Here is a 14,406-nt window from a genome sequence, read left to right on the forward strand (position 1 = left end):
TTCATTTTTCTGTTATAAAGAGAATTGTAGACCATTTTCACTAAATATATCTGTCAAGCAAAAATCATATCTTTATTTGCATACGAGATATATTGGATGTCCCCTAAGGCTTAGTGTGTTTTTATGCTTTTTAAATTATTAGATTATTGCATTTGCATCACAATTGGATTATTACATTTAATTTTGTTGTGTCCCTTTTCTCTATTGTATGTGTGGTAAGGATCACCACGTTGGACATAATTTGTAAAGTGTGTATATTTCATTCAACCCTTGTAACTGGGGATGTGACTATAATTTTGTTATCGTCTCCAATGTGAATGATATCCAGTCAATTTATGATGTTATTAATTTGATTTGGAACCAGTTGGATTTTTTTTTTCAATTACTAGTGCCCTCCCTCCCAAACTACCTTGAATTTAACTACTTTGTATTTACTTGCATTTATTCTCTTTATATTTATTGTGTATATATTTACGTATGTTGTTGTTGTCTTCTCTTTTGGAATGTAAGCTTCGTGTGAATAGAAATTATGCACAGTGCTTGGAACATAGTAGATGTTTATTAAATGCTCTTAGTTTATTAAATCAAAACTAAAGTTCAACTAGAACTTTTTACTTTAATGTATAATGTGAAAATTATTTTATAAGTGAAGGTAAGTGGGAATAAATATAAATGTCTTTAGGTTTTGATAATCCCCTTTCTTTATGTTTCCCTTCTCTTAGGAAGATGATTCTCCTAGTGAAGGACAGGTGATGATGAAGAGATCCCATAAAGGATATCAAGAAGATGCGCTTTTCTCACTTCTTGCTAAATTCAACCAAGAACTGTTAGATTCACAGCGAGGCGTCTACCATTCAGAGGTAATTTTTAGCATTCATTTATTCTTAGAAGTAAAACTAGCAGTGGTCCAGTTTTTAATTCTGAAATAAAATAACATCTCAATTTATCCAGAAATTTGTCTTGTAGTAACCTCAAACTTTTAACTCAACTTCGAATCAGAATCCTAAAAATGGAAAGACTTACTCTAACACCCACATTTTAGGGATGAGGAAATTGAGGCACATACAAATTAAGTGACTTATTCAAGCTTAGTTAGTGGCTAGGTTAGGATTAGAATTTAGATCTTTTGATCCAGAGCACTTCTCATTTACTTTGGCTTCTTTGGCAACAAAAAACCTTACCTAACATTCTAGGCTTTCAGGGGCTGTAAGGAACCTCAGGGGCCGTGCAGCTTATTCTGTAACTGAGGAATAATTCTCTCTACAACATCCCTGACAAATGGTCATCCAGTATTGCCTTGGAGTCCTGCAGTGATGGACTACCAATGACCTCTGAGCCAACAGAGGAGGCTCCTTCTAGCACCAAATCAGATTCATGATCCTGTTACCTCACCATCTTTTACAGGATTTGCTCCCTAACAGTGATGGACACCTGGAAGGAACATACATTTCCCTGTTTTGTGCCTTTATTAATAATCAGAACATTGTTGAATAGTTATTTCTGTGGTGACATTTATTAAAAAATTTAGTGATTTTTACGTATACATGAAAATACTTCATTGAACAAGGGAGATTTTCTGAATGTTTGCCACTCTACCAAGTCATGTGCTTTTTTTGTAGTCAATGAACAGTAAACTCGGTGAGATCTTGTATTTTTACATATTTTAGTTATATAAAGATATGATCAGTTGTAGAGAACTGTTTGCAAAAACTTGTCTTACATTTTCATCAAGGACACCCTTGATACATATGTGGCTCATTATTATAAAGGTTTTAAAAGGTGATAAAGGAGATGTGAGGATGGGTAGTTTTGATGCCTCATCGATTGATTTCTTTCTGTTATTTATATAGTTTTTGTGTTTTCCTCTTCTTTCGTTATCTTCCCTGAGATACTTTGTAAAATGGTCAACATTTTACCACCTTCAGCACATATGGGTTGTGTGATTGTATTGTATTCTTGGACTGGTCTAGCTCTTCTTCCTAACTTTACTGTCTTTGGTGTCAGTTCTGTTTCTTTGTGTTTCATATCAGGGATTTTTTAATCCAAATGTGGTGCTATTGCTGCTGCTGAACATAGGTTGTTATAGATATATTTACAGATTTATTCTACTTTGAGTCTAATTGTTGTCTCCCTGCCAGAATCATCTATGAATGTGTTTCTAGGATGATGTAGCTCAGGTGGGTTAGACTTTTTGTAGCCTCCATGCACTTTTTTATCAGTGCAATAAAATTAGTGTTAAATAATTTTACAGTGAACAGAAGGTGTAGGTACATGTGGAGGCAAAAAAAAAAGGCTTAATTAAATACCTGGTTGAGAAAGGAAATTATAAAAATGATAGATTATAGCAAAAATGACAACCATACAGACTCTGTACATGAAAATCTATGGTATATGACTAATGTAGTACTCAGAGGTAAATGTAGAGTGCTAAGTGTCTGCATCAGTAAGCAGAAGAGAAAAACTTAAGGAGTCAAGTTTGCTTTTTAAAAACTTACAAGCAGAACAAAGCAGAAAGTCAACAGGACAATAACTAATAGTCAAGATTGTTGTTTTCTTTAAGAAAAAGAGTAATAAGCTCTAAGAAATTGAAAATAAACATTTATCAAATCTAATCATAATAATAGAACAGTCCCAAATTGCCAAAGTTGGAAATAAGGGAAGCTCAGACTAGCAAAAAGCAACATGAAAATTATCAGTGATTAATATGCTTATAGAAGTATTAAAATATGAAATACCAGGATAACTTTAAATGGAATAATGTCAAGGAGAAGTAGACAGGTTGCACTTCACAATGGCTCTAGTTTCAGGCAGTTTCACAGATGAATTCTACCAGACTCTTAAAGTAACTCCTATATTCTCATTCATATTTTATCTCTCTTTAATATATGTTTGTATGTGTGTGTATTAAAAAATAAAATAATTAGATGCATATATATATTTGTACATACGTGTGTGTGTGTGTGTGTGTGTGTGTGTGTACTTTTCTGTAATTTATTGATGTAGGTAGCTTCCAATGAGAAAGACTCCTTTATCAGTGCAAATCAGCAACTGCAAATTATAGTCTTAGAGAATTGCCTAACGCACCAAGAGATTGTGACTTGTCTGGAATCACACAACTAGAATGTGTTAGAAGTGAGTCTTCTTGACTTTGAATCTAGTTCTTTGTCCACTCTTATCACACTGCCTGTACCATGGAAATTATTTTAAATCCTAGAAAAAGATGCTAGGCTACCTAAATCTAATTGAAAAAATGATATAAAACATTTAAGCTAAAATAAACAGTTACAGTTACTGAAACCTTCTCTTCCTGTGCACTCACATTGATCTCTTTTAGATAACTGCACCTTTTAATTTGTATCAGAACATTGAACACTGAGGGAGAATAAAAATAGTGGAGAAAAAGATGAATTCCCTCCCCGTATATCAAACACAATGTAATTGATTGGTTTGCCAAACAAGAAATAAAGGAACGTTGTTAATTGTTGGTGTGGGTACAAAAGCCTAAATTGATCACTTTAAAGGTGGAGAAGTAGAGGAGAATGTAGAGCTCTTGTTAGGAGGAGGCAGAAGAAAACTAGAACAACTCCATTAACAGTGTTTTAGTATGACTGCTTTTGTGCAGAACCCCTCCAGCATTGACTTATTCCTATCTTTTATCTTTTTTTGACAGTGTGGTAGGTATGAGATAAAACTACCAAGGTGTTCGGATTTGCATTTCTTTTATTATTAGATGGAGAATTCTTTTGAATATTTTTTAATAGTTGGAAATTCTTTTGCTAGTTGGAAATTGTGTTTGATTACATCATTTGAGGTCTTACCTATTGGACAATGCCTGTCTTACATATTTATATTAGTTGTTTATACATCTTGGTATCTGACCTTTTTCGGAGATGTTTGATACAAATATTTCCCTCAGTCATCTGCTTCTCTTCTTCTCCTAGTTGCATTAATTTTGTTCATGTTTTTAAATTTCAAATCAAAATTGTCTATTTATTCTTTTTTAAAATGAGCTAGAGAAGGAAATGGCAAACCACTCCATTATCTTTGCCAAGAAAACCTCAGCAAAGTGGGGTCATACAGTTGGACATGACTGAAAAGACCAAACAGTAACAACAATTGCCTCCATTCCTTACTTGTTTAAAAGTTCATTCTTTAGTTATAGTTGTAAAAGGAACCTGATCTGGTTCTCTTCTAATTATTTTATGCATGATCTTTAATATTAATTTTAAGTTTCCATTTTGAATTTATTGTAGAATCTTATGTAATATTATGTAGTCTTAGATTCAGAGCTAGAAGGATCTTATAGATCAGTTTGTTTCTTCATTTACAAAGAGGTTAAATGTCTTGCCTAGGGTCACACAGTTAGTAAGTGTCTGGGGCAGAATTCAAACCTAGATCTTGATTCCAATTTTGCATGTCGGCCTAAACCTAATTTCTGCTAGAATGCTTTCCAGTTTTCCCGGCAGCTTTTATCAAATAGGGAGTTCTTTTGTTTTCTGGCTTATTATATTGTAATATTATGTTATTATTATAATGTTATTATATTATTATTATCTAGGTTATTGAGTTAAAGTATTTTTGTTGACTTCTTGGTTAGTCTATTCCATTAATGGTCATTTTTATTTTTTTAACTGGTGCTCCTCTTTTATTTCCTACCTTTTTTCATTATTTCTCTTGACATGCTAGATCTTTTGTTTCTCCTAGTGAATTTTGTTATTATTTGTCTAGCGCTATAAAGTATCCCTTTGGGTGTTTGACTGAAATAACATTAAATATGTAAATTTCATTTTTATTATGTTGGCATGGTCTGACTATTAATACTAAATATTCTTCCAGCTATTTAAGTTCTTTTTTTTTTTCTTTAAAGGGTCATTTTGTAATTTTATCTATGTAGGTATCAGGTGGTAGTTTGGCTCAGGTATTTTATAGCTGTTTTGAATGGTATTTCCCATTTTATTATTGCCTTCTGGATTTTGTCATATTTTTAGTTGGTAAATTTTGCATCCTGCAGTTACTTGAAGGTAACTCAATTTCTTTGAGTTGTCCCAATTTCTTTTCTGATTCCCTAAGATTTTCTAACTAAACCATAATATCATCAGCAAATATGGATAATTCTGTCTCCACTTGACTTACTTAAACAATATACATATTTCTAATGTATGGCATGGCACTTTTACAAAAACAGACCATATCAGGGTAACAGAGAGATTGCAAACAAATGTAAAAAAGCAGAAATAATATTAAAGTAGCATATCATTTACAGACTATAACACATTTTAAAACAGTATTCAGTTTTGAGAACATAAGCAAAAGACACAGGTACCTAAATTGAAAATGAAGACTTATTAATGAAACCCTATATAACAAGTAGATTAAAGAACAAGTAAGTATGTGAAAGGCAATAATGGTGAGTTAACATACTAAAATATTTGGGATGCAGTGGAAGTAATCTTCAGAGGAAAAATTATATCCCTAAAAAGTTTACATTAATAAAATAGAAAGAGAGGATTAGTGAACAGAATGTGTGTTTTTAAAAATTAGCCAATAAATAAAATCCAAAATAAGCAATAAAGAGGAAATCTTGAAAATGAGGAAAAATCAGTAAATCAACAACCCAAAGGACTATAGAACTGATAAAACTAAAAACTGGTTCTTTGAAAAGACTAATAAATCTGGTAAACCTTTAACCAACCTGATTAAAAAAGGGAGTGGAAAATCAAATTAACAAAAAAAAATGTAATTATAACAAACCCAGAGGAAATTAAAAGAGTTATGAGAATCTGTTATATAGAGTTATATGCTAACAAAACTGAGAACTCAAGTAGATTATTTGCAAAAATTTGAAATATCCAATTAATAGGATATCAAATTGAGATCTTAAATAATCCAATCTCAGAAAGGAAACTGATCTAGTAGTAAAACAACTACCAAAGGTGGGGAGGGCTTTGAGGGTGAAATTTCTTGGTTCATTTGTATGTATAACAGAATTCCACTAAACCTTTTAATAGACAATTAATACCTGTACTGTATAACCTTGAGTGATTGTTAGATTGTTAGATTGTGACCAGCGAGAACAGGGGAAAAGAACTGTATGAGTGACAGTGCAACCAGTACTAGAAAGAGTAGCCAAGGCAACACTGTCATCAGAAAGGGCCCAGGTCTCAGTAAATGCCAAAAAGATGTAAGAAAGGAAAAAAGTCTGGATGGAAATGTGGCAGGTGGAAATGATGTGTCCTTTGAGACCAGGGGAGGCTTACGTCACAGCAAGCAGGAGCAGGTGGATGTACAATGACACCTGGGAGTCCAGTAGGAAAAAAAGAGGTTGCAGTTCCAGGTAGGACAACTGAAGAATTCCCTGGAAGTGAGGATGGTGTATATCTAGTTTCTGCCAGATTGTTTTCCAGTTTTCCCAGCAGTTTTTGTGGAATAGTGAATTCTTGCCCCAATAGTTAGGATCTTTGGATTTGTCAAATGCTGGGTTGCTGAGCTTATTTACCTTTGTATATTGCGTATCTGATCTGTTCCACTGATCAACCACTCCATTTCTTATTCAGTACCAAATTGTTTTGATGATTTTGGCTTTGTAATTTGAGTTCTGGTACTAGTAGGCCCCCTTCCTTTCCATTTTTTTTTCATTACTTCTCTTGATATTCTTGACCTTTTGTTCCTCCAGATGAATTTTATTATTTTTCTAGCTTTTAAAAATTAATCCTTTCGTTGTTTGGCTGGTAAGAAACTGCATAAGTAATTTAATTTAGATAGTATTGCCATTTTTATGATATTAGTTCTGCCGTAATTGTTGACTAGACCTGTGATTTCGTTGGTATAGGCGAGTCTCAGAGAAGAGCTTCCTTACCAATGATGATCGTCACCTTCTTTACAATTTATAATCTTACATAGTTACTTGGGGCCACTGAGAGCCTTGATTATAAGGCATACATAGTCAGAATATGTCAGATGCAAACCTTTTACCTATATCTCCTTGACCTAAGCTCACCTCTATTTACTATACCATATTAGTAGGTAATAAAATGATTGTATCAATATATGTTCAAAAATTTGATGTTGGAAATAGACAAAACTGTGTAACTTTTGGACTATTTAACATGTTTTATTTTATCTGAATCCCAAGGTTCTGTCATGGGTCTTTTCCTCTCTAGATTCTTGCTTGGTTGATCATCTGCTCCAATCTAACCAGTTGCCAAGTCTTAAAATTTTTTTTCTCTGGAACATATCTCATGTATAGCGCCTTCTTTCCACCCACCCAGCCATCTCCCTAATTCAGAGCTTTATTACCTTTTGCTAGGACTGCTGTAGTAACCTTGTAGTTGGACTTTCTGCCTTTGTCTTTTCCCAGCCTTCACATAACTGCTAAAGTGATTTTCCTTTGTTACTCCTATATTACTCTTCTATTCAGTAAATTCCAATGGCTTCTTATTAGCTCAGAATAAAATACAAATTCCTCTGTTTGGAATTTAAAGGTCTTCAAAACAGTCTTTTAACACATTAATCCATTGCACATACTAGACTGTAATCATACTGACTTACTTTCTGTTCCTCACACATCTCCTGCCTTTGTAGTGGCAGTCCCCCTTACCTAGAATGCTTTTCCTCCTCGTCTTTCCCTCTTAGAATCCCTACCTTCCTTTAAGACGCAAGTGTAAGCATCACCTCCTAAAGCAGGTCTCTCCCCCAGTCTCCTCCAGGCATTCTGTGTCCCTGGTACATTCCAGTGCCTTCCTCTCTTGCGTCTACCCCCCATCTTCCCTGGATGTATCTTGTATATATCGATTTATGTACTTGTACCTTCCATTAGAACATAAGCTCCTTGAGGGCAGGCACTTTTTCCTCCTCACCTCAGCATTTTGCCCACTACCTTGCATTTATTCAGTGCTAAGTAAATGCTTGTTGGATGATTATTGATCGATCTTTATGAAGATGATTCCCCAGTGTGTATCCAGCCTTAGTCTCTCTCCTACTCCAGGAGGAGTTCCAGTTCCACTTCACTAACTGTTTGTTAAACAGTTAGCACTGGATGTCCTGTTTAAATTCAACATGTCCACCTATGGACATAACTTATTATCTTTCACTCTAAACCCACCCATCTTCCTAATTCTGTTATTTCTGTCAAAGACATCACAGTCCTTCCTGTAACTGAGGTTTGCAACCTTAGTGTCAGGCTTATCTCCTCACATCCTTACTCATTTCCCCATACCAGGTCAACTGCAAACTCTTACAGATTCTACTTCCACAGCCACCCTCTCATTTAGGCCATTGTCAACTCTGGCCTGGACTCTTGTAGTAGCCTTCTAATTGGTGTCCTTACCTCATCTCTGCCCTCTTCAATCCACTTTCTATACAGTTACCGGAGTGATATTCCTAAAGCAGAAGTCTTCTGTATCACTCAGTATATTCCAGGAGCCCCCTATTACTTCTGTGATCAAATACAGACTCCTTTGTTTGACATTTAAAACTCTTCACAACTTAGCTCCAACCTACTTTTTCAGCTTTATGCATTAGTCCCTTATGGAGCAGCCAAACTTCTCTTCTTGTTTCGAACACGTGGCATTCTTTCTCATGTCTGTTCCTTTGCACAGGCTGTCCTCCATTCCTGGAATGTACTTCTTCCTCAGCTCCACATCTTAGAATCCCTAGTTTCCTTTAAAATTTGACTAGTGCCAGCTCCTGACTTTGAAATGACTTTGTATTTATTTTGTATATACTTATGCATCATGATGTCTCTCAGAGTCAGTCTAGTGTACTCATTGAGAGCAGTTACAGTTTTATTTTTGTCTTGATGTCTCTAGCACTTAGTACAAAGTAGTTAGTAGGAGCTTAACAAATTCTTCTTTATTGAGTATTTGATTTGAAAATTTGATGAAGAGACAGAGTAACTTTTTAACTTGCAAAAAATAAGATATAAAAACAAGCTAGTGGCAAAAGGTCTACTATTTACTAGGTAGATGCATTCCAAGTGTGACCATTTTCTGAATTAGTCTTTTTTTAAATATAACTGCTTGGTTTTATAATTACTAAAATTTCAGAGTATAGTTGAAAATTGATGTTACTCTCTCTGAGTATCATAATGTGCCAGGTACCTCAGCATATTTTTTATTTAATTTTGATATGATGGTTTGCCTGATACATTTTTTTCTCTTTCTTTAATAGGAATCTGAAAATAGTATAGAGGAACTTAGTGAAGGACAAAGACCTAGACTTCCAGCATCAAAGGAGAGTATCTTCATGGGACATTATATGGATCGGCCTACACTCATTTCTACAGAGTGTTTAGAGCAAAAGAGTTATCATGGGCCATTATCAAAGCAATTTGACAAAACTACAGGTAGTCACTAAAATATTATTTTTCAAGGTGTCTCTTGGAAACCAGGACAGAAAATGCTTTTTTTCATCTATGTATTTGGAATTTTGGGGGATAATGCTATAATGTTAAAGATTATACACATACAATTATATTACAGTCAAAAGAGGTTTAAAAGGAAAATATTCTCAAATTCCAACCAGAGTAATTTTCTACTGAAGATGATTTGGTCAGTCAGTCCATAAATATTTATCAAGTACCTACTATGTGTCAAATGCTGTGCTGTGTTCTGAGGATATCAATTAAAATGATACAATCCTTGCCCTCGGGGGAGCTTATAGTCTTGCTCCTTGGAGATAACATGTTTATAGAAAGATATATACAGAGCACACACAAAATAGACTCAGAATGCCTTTAGTTAAGCACTAGCAGTTACGTACAGACCAGGAAAGGTCTTATGCAAAAAGTCATACATGTTTGTTATCTTTAAGCAAAACTGCTTCTGAGAGGTGGAGGTAAGGAGGAAATGTGTTTGAATCATGGGGAACAGATAGTGCAAAGACACAGATATGGAAGATGGAGTGTCATGTGGGAGGAATTACAAAACAGTATGGATTGTAGAGTTGGCGAAAGGGAGTAATAGGTTGTAAGACTGGAAAGGTAGAATGGGCAGGATTGTGGAGAATGTTAAATACTAGACAAAGGGGTTTATGTTTATTCCTAACAGGAGTAGGACACACTAGAGGAAGCTAAAGTGGAGAAAGCCTGGATTCTGAGTCAGAGGACCTGGGTTCTTTCATTCCCATTGCATGATCTTTCTAGCCATATGTGTCTTTGTTGATGCCTTTCTCTTTGTCACATAGAATCATTTATAGCATATGTAACCCATGTATACTCACCATTCCCTTTCCATTTTTCTTTGAATTGTTTGCCTTTTTATTTCTTCTGAGATGGTTGTATCATATAATCAATGAATATATACCATCACTGAGGGAATATTGTATTAAAGAACTGGACTTTTTTGTAAACCATGTGCAGCTCAACATCTTGGAAAGAATTGTGTAATTCTTCAAATAAAATACAGACCAATGTATTTCTTTTAAAAAAAAAAACTTTTACAAAGGGATATTTATTACCAAGCTATAGCAAGAACAGAAGTACAACATTCTTTCTTCTTCCATACCTGAGAGGCACACTCTTATATCATCAGCTCATTATCTGGGCAGAGTGGGCTCAGACTTAAGTAAATTTGTGTGTGGTGTATGCTTCACAAAGTTTATTTTCAAAGGTGGCATGACCAATACATGAATGCACCTGTGTCTGTGCTACTGCTGGGCTAGGTGGCTTGTGCTATCGCTCCTTACCCTCTTGCTTTCAGTAAATTTCAGCCTGGGCTCTAGCTCCTGGTGGCTCACCCTCTTGATCTTTCAAAGCTCACAAGGCCATAACCATCTCCTGTTTCCTTCCTTTTAAAGCTGGAAAAAATATGCTTAACAGAGACAGAATTAACAGCAAAGCCATTTGGTCTGTGTTTCACATTGGCCCTGGGTGAGGGAGAATACAAGGGCTCTGCTCTGTAAAGAGGGCCACAGCAACTCCTTATTCCAGTCCAGAAGGGGCCAGTACCAAGCCAGTATGCTCCCCTTTCCATTTTGGACCCTGCTCATTTTCACTGCTTGCCCAATACTCATTGATATACTATGTCAACTGGACACTTTTTGAGTTGTATGTTATAATTTAAGCCTTGTGTTTTTCATATCCTTTGTTTTTTAATATAAATTTTTTTCAAAACCTTTTTTTAAATTTTGAACGTAATAAACACTAAATAAAGTGTATGGACATTTCCATATATATAGTAGCATGGAAAAAGAAGATTGTACATGAAGTTGTACAGTTCTGTTATGTACAGCTTGCTTTTCTTTTCCCTAGTTCTGTAATTCATCCAGTAGTTTTCAAAACTCTTACTTGCATAGGTCTTTTTATGGGCTTCCTTCTGTTCTTTTCTATGCATTTTTAAGAAAAGATGCCTCAATGACCCTCATTTTTTAAAAAAATTTTTGCTACCTTATCTTCGTCTCCCTTTGCCTTTCTCTCACCTTCCCTAACTAGAAAAAAGAAAAACAAAACAAAACCCTTGTAACACATTTATAGTGAAGCAAAACAAATTCACACATTAGCCATGTCTGAAAATGTATGTTTTATTCTGCATCTTGAAGCCATCATCTCCCTGTCAAGAGGTGATTAGCACATTTCATCATCAGCCCTCTAGCATTATGGTTGGTTATTGCAATGATCAGAATTTTCATGTGTTTCAGACTTGTTTATTTTTACATTATTGCTATTAGTGTATAGTTCTCCTGATTTTGCTTACTTCACTCTCTATCAGCTCATTCTAGTTTTCCCAGACTTCTCTAAAATTGTTGTTCCTTTTGTAATTTCTTTCAATCCAGTCATATTCTGTTACACTGTATCATGTACCACAGTTTGTTTAGTCATTCTTCAATTGATGGGTCCCCCCAACTGCCATAGTGTCTTGTTCTTTACCACTATGAAAAGAACTGCTATAAATGTTTTGTATATGTGAGTCTCTCTCTCTTTTTTCCCCTCTTTCTTTGATCTCCTTGAGGGTATAGGTCTTGAGGGTATAGGGTAACAGTATCTCTGGGTCAAAGAGTATGGTGACTTCTGGGGATTCCCCGGATTCCAAATTGCTCTGCAGAATGGTTATACCAGTTCACAGGTCAATCACTGATGCATTAGTGTGCTGGTTTTCCCACATCAACTTCTGACATTGGCGGTTTCCTTTTTTTGTTATCTTTGCCAGTCCAATGTTTGTGATTTGCTTTATTTTGATTTGATTTACTTATTACCTTTCAGAAACACATTTATTAATTAAAATAAGTTATACATATATTTGCTAAATGAAAATAGGCAAACTAAATAGTCATAGCCCTTAAAATACTAAGTGAGAAGTATTAGAACATGAGAGACAGTATATTACACTGGAAGAACGTTGTACTAAGAGTTGGATTATAAGCCATATGTGGTCTTTTAGATATCACTGATACTCAGGCTCAGTTTCCTTATCTGAAAAAAAGGAGAATGATAACTGCTTTGCTTACCTCACTGGGTTGTTGTGAAGCACACGTCAGTGAATTAATGTGTCTGAAAGTGCTTTGTAATTTGTGAAATACTACAAGGTTTTATTATTTAACCCGTTTTGTTTCTGCTGTCATTCCTCTTTACATATTGGTGTTTAGAATCTGAATGAGGTTCATTTTGGGTAAGAAAAAGAATCTCTCCATGATTTGGTGGAAGGCATAAAGACAGGCCAAAAGAATAATAATTTTTTCAAATCAACTTAATACATCGTCTGCCATGTGCTTTTGAAGATAACACTCAAGGAACATTATTCTGTTGACCTTAATGCAGTGATTAAAATAAGGAGAGCAAGAATTAGCATAGTTCTATGGATCTACTAATTCATGAGAATCCCCCCTAAAATGATTTATACATATCTTTGACTATATGTTATTCACATTCTATGTATTAGTTTTTCACATAAAGTTTTCAAAAGTGGGTATTCAAATCTAATATGGGAAAGATTACATATGCTAATTTATCCAATCTAGTGAATGACGATTTTTGTGATCTGGTAGTCCAATCCCAGATTATTATTTCATTATTATTATTTACCATTTATTTATTAAAAGCTACTTAATTCCCCAAATAACATTATAATAGATATTTTACATGAATAAATTAATGATTATTACTTAATATCCTTAGTATAAAAATGACTAAATGTATTGCTTCTTCTTATCCATCATCTTAAGTTTACTAGCTTTATAATCAAATGGATTATTCTTTTTTGGCAGTAATTTTTTTTCATAATTTGCTTAAAATTTGTGTCCATGTATTTATGATTCTAGGAGAAGTTAATGAAGATTCATGTATCAGCCATGGTCCAATGAGTTTGGGGGAACTAGATTTGCAACAGATTTCAAACCTCCCTCTTCAGGCAACACAAATAAATGAGATTGAGTTGGCAGTTGCACCTGAAGATCTTGCTCAGGTACCTGAAAAATAGCTTTTAGAATTAATTTGTTTGAAAAAAGTTAAACTAAGAATTAGATCATAAGAAAGATTATCTATAGTAATAATAACAATGATAATTTTGTTCTAGCAGAAGATTTTTTTAAAGAACTAGATTGTTATTTTTGGTGATGGCAGCATTGTAAATTTATTATTTTTGCATGATGAAAATGCTTGTCTGTGTAGGATATTATTTTGCAGATTCATTCAAAAAGTATTGCATGTCCATTATGAGCACAGGGTTGTACTACCTTCTGAAGGTCATACAAAAGGAAGGTTAGAGAAGAAGCTGCATGTCTTGGTCTTATATTGATTGCCACCTTTGTAGAATATTCACTGCGACAAAAATGTGGTAGCCACAATGTCTAAACAGCCAAAGGACAGTCAGGCAAGGTTGAAGAAAAAGCAGCTCAGTAATAAACCATTATCCTTCTGTAGCTAGATTTCTTTTGGAGGGAGGTTATTTCCTTTTACATGCTAATCTGTTCTAAAATTAAGGCAGTGAATCCTCCCTTGGAGAGGGAAGAATATAAGAGAGAAAGGTGCTAACAGATTCCTTATGACTAGATGTCGGGTTATTTACATAGGGGCCAACGAAGGGCACATCTTCCTTCAGGAGCATCCATCCCCACTCTGAAGTGAGAGCAGACATGACTCACTTTCCAAAGCCAGAGCAAGACAGATGTTGATATTTGACTCACATAGAACTCTCAGAACTAGAAAGAATAATGTAAAATGAATCTCCAAGTGCTTCATTCGTGGCACAAACCTGCCTACCTCTCATCCATCCGGTAGTTTTCTTGGAGGATCATATCTTAGTATGGCTAATAGGAATTTTACCCTAAAGTTGGTCTTAGCATTCTGTGTATTAGCTGTTCACCAGAGGGGTACATGCCACTGCTAGAATTGGCACACCTGAGGATGTGTCTTAAATTCTCTTTGACCCTACAAAATTCCTGTTAAGGAATTATGGCTGCTGTCAATTTCAGGTG

General features: G+C 34.7%; 1 protein-coding gene across 4 annotated transcripts in view; it reads left to right on the forward strand.

The window, feature by feature from the left end:
* Nucleotides 1–14,406, forward strand: part of KIAA0586 (KIAA0586 ortholog) — a 117,916-nt gene that overhangs the window by 75,560 nt on the left and 27,950 nt on the right. For all 4 annotated transcript variants that reach the window (XM_027842903.1, XM_027842905.1, XM_027842904.1 and 1 more), the window contains 3 exons: nucleotides 723–860; nucleotides 9,169–9,343; nucleotides 13,252–13,394. In XM_027842903.1, the coding sequence (XP_027698704.1) occupies nucleotides 723–860; nucleotides 9,169–9,343; nucleotides 13,252–13,394 (456 nt within the window). The remainder of the gene's footprint in view (nucleotides 1–722; nucleotides 861–9,168; nucleotides 9,344–13,251; nucleotides 13,395–14,406) is intronic.

The sequence above is a fragment of the Vombatus ursinus genome, unplaced genomic scaffold (genome assembly GCF_900497805.2).
Source record: "Vombatus ursinus unplaced genomic scaffold, bare-nosed wombat genome assembly UNPS02014893.1, whole genome shotgun sequence".
Classification (NCBI taxonomy): domain Eukaryota; kingdom Metazoa; phylum Chordata; class Mammalia; order Diprotodontia; family Vombatidae; genus Vombatus; species Vombatus ursinus.